At 32.1% G+C, this 9,928-nt stretch overlaps 1 protein-coding gene across 1 annotated transcript in view; it reads right to left on the bottom strand.

Moving 5' to 3' along the window:
* Positions 1-410: 410 nt before the first annotated feature.
* Positions 411-9,928, bottom strand: part of LOC149086485 (uncharacterized) — a 112,809-nt gene continuing 103,291 nt past the window's right edge. Inside the window, exons 53-55 of the mRNA XM_089255922.1 lie at positions 5,879-6,081; positions 5,453-5,566; positions 411-1,845 (exon numbers count right to left, since the gene is read on the bottom strand). Coding sequence (XP_089112048.1) covers positions 1,820-1,845; positions 5,453-5,566; positions 5,879-6,081 — 343 coding nt within the window. The 3' untranslated portion in view covers positions 411-1,819. The remainder of the gene's footprint in view (positions 1,846-5,452; positions 5,567-5,878; positions 6,082-9,928) is intronic.

Genomic DNA, 9,928 nt, shown 5'->3' with positions numbered 1-9,928 from the left:
AACGTTATAAGCGGGATCCATTGTACATTGCTGTGAAAGTGATACATGCAATGATTATGCATAATCACTGATCATTTTGGTGGGTTTGATAAATTTATGTGCTAAAAATATACAAAATAAATCACTAGTAAATGATGCAATTTCCTTCTTGTATTGGTGAATATGATAAATTGTCAATGAATTTATCAAACATTATGCATAAACTTCGGTCTAGGATAATTAATTAGATCCGTAATGATAGTTTTGTTGATGAAACTTGGCTGATAATCATCTTTATGTGTTTCTTGTAAATTTTTTCACTTTCAGCACATCTTTTCAAATGTATAAAAACTGATTTCATACATTTCAACACCCCTCTTGTTGTGACAAATAAAACCGAACACCAACGTCAAATTTCATTCAATTCAATGTAGGTTTGGATAGCTTTTATTTCACAAACTGGCAGTAACCCGCACTGTGTTAACATACACACACGCACATAATAAAAATAAAAAAACAAAGCTGTACAACAATAAAACATTTCAAAATAAAAAATGAATAATTTTGTTTGAAATTTATGAACATAAAAGAACTGCAAATGTATTTAGTGTTTTAACAACTTTTCTGTCAATTCATACCATACACGCACATTTCATTTTCCTTAAAAATATTAACCTCATAACACTTATTAGACCACTCATCATTTACATTTTGTGTTTTAAAATTGAGCAAAACTATAAACATTTGAAGTAGTGATACTGTATTTTGTGGAATATCTGTTCCTGCGGTATCATGCAATTTTGCATTTATATGTAAAATTGAATGATAGCTGTACTTCTATTTTTGACAAAAATACCCCTAAAATTTTCAACTTTCTGTGGCTCATATAGACATGAAATGTAAAAAGATGGCAAAAGGTTTGGAAACAATGTAACTTGAACTGTATTATGCACTTTTTTGTTCTTACTAAAATTTACTGGTCTGTCAAGATAACTGCCTCAAAGCATGACCTTTTAGTCTCCCTATTAGTTCTGGAGCTGGTTACATTTAACAGAGTCATTTCCCACGCTTGTATAAGAACCGCAGCACTTAATTACAAGAAATACAGAAATTAACACCAGCTTTAGATGAAATGCATGTATGAATAAATATATACAATATATTTAGCAAGTTTGCTATAGTTAATATCAAGTTCCAAATGCTCGAAACATTGAAAAAAAATCCAAACACAGCTTTTTTATGCTAAAATATCTCTAATATATATCTTAATTTAAAAATGTATAACATCAGTAATAAATATTCATCACAGATACAAATATAAAAACATTCTAAAAACATTTTACATTGAAATGAGACACATTTGTATAAAGTATGTAATGTGTACGTACACACTCTGTACTATTAGTATTCTTATAAAGTATGTAGAAGTTTTCACTGCACTAGGGGTAAAGCACATATATCATTCTCATATAAATTTCATGAAGAAAGAAATGTTTCTCTCTATTCACTGAAACTTCACAAAGTATAATTGCAACTGAACCTGAAGTAGATTATACAAACAAGCTCTGGTGATTGAGGACTTTTCCTGCCCCACATGCATGAACTGAATCAGGGTTCGAAACAAACATCTAAGAGAGAAGCTTATTTTACTTCTTTCATTGGAACAAAAATTCATATTTTTTCCTCTAATTTTTTCTAACCGTGCATACATCAAGAAAGTTTCCTGCATGCATCGAAAGAAAAAAAAAACAGTTCTTCTGGAGGTGTTAACTTGTTTTTTGTTTTGTAATTGTTATTTGCCACACAAATAAAATAGTTCATAATTCTTTAAGAAGTAACTTCAACCTTGGTCTTCGCTGTCACTGTCTGTAAAATATAAGTTTTAATTAACTTGTAGGAAATTTTAGGCATACATTTTTAAATTTCATTACAAATATTGTAAATATAGAACTAATCAGAATAGTATTTATTTTGTAAATTATGTTTTAATCGATTGAATAGTGTAAAAAATGAATTTTTTATATAAAAACATATTTCATATCTTTGATTTTCATACACAGTGAAATGCTTACATGATGCTATATATGGGACTGGAGAAATATAACATTATGAAGGATTATAGATGGAGTATATTAACAATATGCAAGGTGCATCGGGTCGAGAGAGTAATATATTTTTAACGGATATTCACTGTACAGTGTGTGATATATATAAACCTCAGCTATGTAACTGAAATAATTTGTTTCAGGATCATGTTCATTAGCCAAAATGTGATTTACCACAGGTTTCTATGGAGAAATGAATAATTTGTTCCCCGGGTACTGCCAAAAATTTAAAGATATGTTTTTTAACACCAAAGAAGTGCACTATAAAACAGACAAAAACTAAAGCAACTTCAAAATTGGATAAATGAGAATTTTTACTGGAAGATGAGATACTGATGATCTTTTTATTTTACACTAGGTATACAACCAACATATTGTATACTTAGTTTGTTGTGTTGACACAGCACAGTCATGCTCGTAGGTGTCCCCCATCCATTTTTGATTTGGACAGCTTATTTCTGTATCTACATGCAGATGGAAAATATAAGCTCCTAGAATGTGTCCAAACTGTTCAGTTTGATGCTAAGAGTCTTGCACTGAAAGAATGCTTGCTCTGAATACATAGACCCCCCCCCTTTTTTTAATGCTTTTTCTATTAGCTGAATCTTTCATTTTACATGAAATAGTTCATGAGAAAATTCCAAAAATCCGAGAGAGAACTGGGGGTACATCTGGAAAGAGGTTTCAGGATGGACGTGAGTTAATCAAGCTCAAATGAAAGTGATTCTGATGATTAGAGCCTGGAAGTTCAGGCAAAATGCTATATAAATGTCTTTTGCCTATTTTTAAACTCTTTTGGCAAAAATGACTTTTTTGAAATTTTCGTGCTATAAATGCCTATTTTAACATATTTTCAAGTTTATTAGTGAATTTCAGAGGCCATTATCTGTGAAACTTGGATATTTTGAGCAGTGAGAACAAAAGAATCAAACTCTCTTGGTACTAATTATCAAAAAGCACACCCACCAGCCCTATTTAAACGTGAATAAGTGATCTGAGAGATCGGTGTTGTGTACCATGCATTAACTTTGCTGACTGGATGGTGTTAGATCTGAATGATTTTTTTTCTTCAGATGACTGCAGGCCATGTTAGAAAAGCAGAGGAAAACAAGAAATTTTTGCTTCACATGTCTCGCTCAGGCATTGACTGTATTGCATATATGTATAGCTGACCAATAACTGTCCCAAGAGATCGTCAGTTGACGTCATGGCTCACACAAGCGGGGTAGGAACAGCCAGGGCTCTGGGGCCCATGTTATTCTGATATTGCTCTTAAATGCCATGAATGCACTGCAAACAACCGCTGCTGTTTATTTTACATGCATATTTAGTATTTGATTAAATTGACCAGAGTTGCCCTCAGGGGTGTGAGCCAGATACGGCCATGCAAAACCCGCGCTTGAAGGAGTCTCGTATATAGGAGTCTCATAAAAAAAAGAAATGTTTTTACAACCATAGAACAAGGTAGCTGCATTTCAACTGTAGAAATGATAATGATTATTCAAAAGAATAAAACAAATATCAGAATTATTCACAATTCGAAAAGGAGTCCCACAGATAATTTTCTCAATGGGCTCTGCATCTGGTAATGCTGGCCCTGGAATTAACCTAATCCTGAGGGTCTACTAACATTTTATCCTGGTTTTGAAATCAGTTTAACTTGGACAATAATGTAGTTATTATAAACTATAATTAAAAGCAGAGGGATTTAATCCAACCAATTTTCCAGCTAGTTTTTGGACCCTTAATATTTTGTTTTTAGTTATTTTTTTCCCTCCATGAATTATAAATGCCTTCTTTTAGTGCCTATTTTAGGTATTTTTAGTGCTTTTTTGCCTGCCTATTTGGACCATTTTTAGTGCCCAAACTTCCGGGCTCTACTGATGATGATTGGCAGCAAAATTCAGCTCACAACGCAGCTAGCTATTTTATGTTTGTAGGTGCATCGATATCAACAGAAATGTTTATTAGCTGAATCCATATTCATTAGCTGAAAAATACCTGTTAGTTTCAAAAATTTGTAGCGGAGCCGTTCATTAGCCGAGGTATCAATGTATACAAAAATCACAAATATGAAATATTTTGGAAGATGGCATGAAAAGATGAAGGGAGACTACAACGTCTCCACTCAGTGCATCACACTACTATGCATGTTTATACAGTAGTCAATAATCAGAGGTGGATGGGACCAAGGTCATTATGGGAAAATTAATCAAAAAATTTGAATTATGCGAAAAACAATATAAATGCTTTAAATGTTGGTTTTACTTGAAATAAAAGACAAGCAAAAGCATACTAGCTACTTACTATATTTTTATTCTTGAATAAGGTATAGATGACAAAGAAATGACAAATGTGATGAGATGGCACGAACATGAGAGAGAGTTGGAGGTGGGGGAATCGATGGTGAGTTAAAATGGTCTACTTCCAAAGATAGTTTTATTATTACACCAGTTCCCCATTATAGGGTGGTCTGGATTTGATTCCTAATAGAGACAAACAGCTGAAGTTAATCTCGTCACTGATATCCAGAAAGTCTCTTTCCTTCATGAAATATTGTTTGAGAATGGAAGATAACTGCTAATACAACATTGTTTAGGTAGATTGATTTTGTGAAAATTAGGAATCAAGTTGCATAAACACTCGTAGTTGATTACCCTTTAAGTGACATTGATGACATACTTACGCTCCTTTAAAGCCACTCAAGTATTGACAAGCCCCAATATTTTGCAAAGTTGGTTTCTCAATGGAACACTTTTCCCTCGGTGGAAAAGTGTTCCATTAACCTGCTGAAAATCAGAAGAAAGATATGGCATTTTAAAAGGGACCTTCGAAAAACCCAATCCTAGGGAACTTGTTGCAAAATGCAGGTGGTGAGGCCCCAGGTAGGTCCATGCCCTAAGATGGCCCTGGTTTTATGGGTGGGTTTTGTTGGATTCTGTAAAATAGGCACTAATATAAAAGCTTTATTTCTTCACACCTTAATTTTTCTTCTCAGCTCTGCAGTCCTCCAAACCACCTGTCATGGCCCCTTTTTCCATTTTCCTCTGTGGCCCCCTTGAAGTATCCCAGTACCACTAGGGGGCCATATGACCCCCAGTTGAGAACCACTGGCTTAGAGGGTTAATGATAGCAGCGTTTATGTTTGAAATTAAATCTTGAAAATTTTCCAAAAAATTTGGCTACATAAATTTACTGTTACGGTGAAAAGAAAAGCTATTAAAAAAACAGATTTATTACTCATTATTTTATAAATTAATAAAGATTTTATAATTATTGAAAACAAAAAACTCAAGTTCAGTATATATCAGCGATTGGTTTTATTTTAAAATGAAAAAATATTTGTGTAGTAGAACAAATTATATTACCTTTTTTGCCTTGATATTGGTGCCTTCGTAGCCTATCATACAGGTCTTCTTTGTTTCCATAAACACTGGCATTACTATGAGCTAATCCATTGCCTTTTGGGTGGTGTAAACTATCTGGAATATAAAATGTCAGCTTTTTTGGTGATGTGTCAATAACATGGTAGTAATAAGAGGAATACTGAATTGTAGTTAAATTTTCATTTCTTAATAGAAACCTCTAATTTTTGTAGCGCTAGCCTCTAATTAATAGCGCCTCTAATTTTTGTCAGGGGTGCCTCGGAGCAGTGGCCAGACAAAGGCTTTTCGAAGAAATTCATTGTTAAACTGCTCTGGGGGGAGCCAAAGATATGCGTTGATTAGGGTAAGGGGCAGCGTGCCATATGAATGAATATGAAATATGCTTTGAGAAATAGAAATGTTTCTTACCTTTCATGTATGTTTCATTGTAGAAATTTGGCATTTCCCATCCATCATCGTCATCATCATAATAATGTGCATATGTGCTGTGATGGGATGGGGCAATGCTTTCCGCATATGGTGCCGGTGCTCCATAGTAGAAATTGGTCTGTGAGCTACTCAGATCCACGGCAGGCTCTGGTATTTTCTTTGGCTTATTATTACGGGAAGATCTGACAACATGCAGAAAAGATTTATAAGTGAATTGGAATTATAAGGCCATTGGATACACTTTGACAATAATTGCTCACTATAATACAATATTACTTAGTTCTGTATTATTCACATTAATTTTTGTCATACCATGGTCATTTTCTGCACATGAGGGCTAATTATCTGTTATATTCAATAGACTTTTTTTTTTTAATTGTGCAACTCGCTTAATAATACAAACAGTTGAAAGCAGTTTCTACAACTGTGTTGGGCTCACTATCTAGTTGCATTAAGAATTTTATGTTTTTTGTAAGCAGTCAAATAAGTTTGAGTTTGTATAAGCCCTCTGTGCTGGAGTTTTCAAAAATTAGTCTTGTGGAATGATTGCTAAGGGATGCCCAAGCTTCATTTCAAATTCCATGAGACAAGAGATACAAACATCAAAATGCAAGTTCATTTAACTTGAAAGAGCTCTAGTATTTGCAATTCTGCATTGCCTTTCCTTCTATAAATTCAGGGTTCCTACAACCTGGAAAGTCAGGGAAATTTCTAAACACTAGAATATTTGGATTGTAAAAAACTGATAAAAAAGAAAAATTTCTTTTTTCTTCTTTTTAGTTAAATTCAGTTACTTTCTTTATCATAATTACAGTATTATATCCCTTTCTACATATTGAGTGATATCCCTCACCTTTTCTCCCTCTATTTTTACTGCTATATATTTTTACAGTTGTTTTTTCATCTCCACTCTTGTTTACTTTCTTACTTTCACAAAATTTGGACACAAGATTTTTAAATTTTGCAGCCTGTTGGGTAAAACGGGAGGTTTATATTGAAGAATCACTCAATGCATTCAATATATTAATATCCAGTAATACAAAAAAAGTTTACATATCTTTTTTATAATTTGAACATACTTTACCACGGTATATTGATTTAAAACAGCTTGATTTAAATCACATGATTTTTTTTTTAAATCACTGATTTAAATCAGATACTTTTGAAACTTCAAACAATTTTGAATAATATGATTTTCTTGAACTTGTATGATGTAGTATAATCTATATATATAAAATTTATTTTCTGTGTGTCTGTCTGTGTTCTCTATACAAATCTACAATTTTAGATAGATCGTCAGCAAATTTTGCATATATACCAAATGGGACCCGACTTGAACGATAGGCTACTTAAAAATTTCGTCAGAGCAGGGCAAATACCCCAAACGGGCAAAAAAACTGTCGGGCAACAATGATTTTTGAGCCTCAACAATCACTTTCCGAACGTTTACTTTGGTTACCGTGGTTCCCTAGCAATGCATTTCAGACGTGTATATGCCTTTACAATGGTTTGTCACTTTTCTAATCCTGTTACCATATGTATAATAGTTTATGCCTTTATAATGGTTTGCCACATTTTCAATCCTCCCAGTAATGAGACTTTTTCAATAGATGCCATAATCATTATCAGCATCACTTTGAGGGTCAGGCAAACGATGATCCCCATAGAAATCAGTGTTAAAATTGCCAATTTTACTGTAGAAATGCGGAAATTCTGTGGGGTTTTCCTCCACATCAATAATTTTAAAAATTTTATTGAATTCTAGATTTAATATGAAGTGATTAGCCGGACCTACTTTGAGAATGTTGGACATTCATGCAATAACATTGATTTCAACCATTTATTTAGATCTTCTCAAACATGAAAATTAATGTCTCCGTATTGTGTCTGCATAAATTCATATGGTTTAGGATGTTTTAAAATTACGGGCCCGTAAAAAGTACATCGAAAAAATTCCACAGCTTTAATTAAGCATTTTTGAAAGCTGAAACTGGCAGATGGATAACTTGAAGTTCGGGGGGGGGGGGGGATCGAAATACTCAGTGCCCCTTAAAAAAGGGGGGAAAATATATTCATTTCTACGTTTCTTTAAATCTGGATTCATTTATTTCATGAGTCGCGCAGGAAGTCGCCATATTGGTTAACTATTAGACACGGTTTGCATGTCCGTCAAAGAAAGAGGGAGATATCACGTGATCCAAAAAGCCTCACTGAAGAAAACCCGGGCAACGCCGGGTATTATAGATAGTTAAATATAAGATGCATATTTTAATTATTTGCACATTAATTTTTAATAGCAAAGCTATTTGTTTTTTGGGTGATGAGAGTCAGGTTTGTAGAATTAGTTCAGTTTTTTTCAGCAGATTAGAAAATTTTTACAGAGAGAGGTTTCTACAGTCCATTCCAAGAATCTTTCCCATAGAAAAAAGTGAAGTCGTTTAAGAGAGTGTTGACTGTATGGACACATTTTTATCCCTGGAATGAAATTTATTACAGGATTTTTGTAAAAATTGGCAATACACTATCTGTGGAAATCATTTTTTGAGAACTCTAATTTTTCCCTTCCATGCTTTTTGATCATGCTACAACATAGAGAAATGTTTCATAGCTCATAATGAACACTTTTGCTCATACAAGGTGGTTATTTTTCAAGGAAAAACTTATGTAAGTATCAGTAATATTTTATAAATATTTTTTTCCAGAATATTTAAATTGATCAAATCAATGAATATTAGTTGCATAATATGACTGTACTTTTGAATTTTTTTTATAAATTATAAATTTAAATACTGTTATAAATTTAAAATGATTTATTCTTAGATGACATTGTTATGATTAGAGCCCAGATTATACACACTAAAAAAGTGGCTAAAAATAAGCAAATATACACTTAAAACTGTCACTTAAAAATATGCACTAAAATTGCCAGAATATGCAATGAAAACCGTGGAAAAACCCAAAATGTGCATAAATTGGAAAATTTAAAAAAATTCCCAGAATATGTATCAAAACTGAGAACATATGCATTAACAATCATGCAAAAAAGGATGTTTTAAAAATGAATATTTTCTATTTCTTAGTTATTTAAAAAATATTTAGGCCTACCTACATATGTACAGTATATACTGCATATGCAAATAACTTTACATATTTTTTATATTTACACATTTTTAATTTCTTCTTTGTTGTAGCTGCTCAGTAACAAAATACCAGTGAGAAAACAATTTTTCTGAAAAAATTTAACACTTTTTAACATATCTCTAGGAATATAGGCTTAGACCGGGATTACACTATAAAAGTTTGATAAAAGTGCTTTTATAAAACTTGAAAAATGTAACCAATAAACGTATCAGTTACATTCTAGCGAATGCAACCATTATTATTAGATGGCTGGCTTATTGATTGTTTTTTTCCAAGTTTTGTAAAACGGTTGATATTTGGAAAATAAACAGTATTATATACAAACATCTCTAAATTCACTAAATCCCACCAGCAGAAAAAATAAAAATGTTATGAAAATATTCTGAGCTATATTTATTTGAAAAATTATTTTTAAAAAAGTGATCGAGTTTAAATAAACTTTCAAAAAAAAAATATGCACTTATTCTGAAAATACTTTGATTTTATGCATTTATATGCATTAATGCAAAAAAAAAGCCAAAATATGCAAATGCATATGCACATAATCCGGGCTCTAGTTTAAATGGGATTTTTAGTAGTTTATAGTATGCTAATGGTTTTCTTAAAGCGAGATCTCAAAGCGAGCTTAATATAGTCTATAGGTTAAAAAATGAGAAATATAACTGTTATGAAAACTATTTAATACTCCTAATAAGTTAACATTTCAAACTTGGAATTAAAATTGGTAAATATAGAATTTAATTTTTAAAAAATCAAGATTTTTATCAACCCTGGACTTAATAAAGGATAAAATTAGCAAAAATGTTATAACAATTTTTCCTCTATGCATATAAATAAATGCCAGTTCCATGTATGACTATGCACTTATTTTATTATTTATCAAGTTCA

The sequence above is a fragment of the Pholcus phalangioides genome, unplaced genomic scaffold (genome assembly GCF_987345545.1).
Source record: "Pholcus phalangioides strain wild (caught in Gottingen) unplaced genomic scaffold, Ppha-v1.0 ptg000004l_1, whole genome shotgun sequence".
Taxonomy (NCBI): Eukaryota; Metazoa; Arthropoda; class Arachnida; order Araneae; family Pholcidae; genus Pholcus; species Pholcus phalangioides.
Note: the sequence above shows the minus strand (reverse complement) of the source record. Positions and strands in the feature narration are given on the sequence as shown.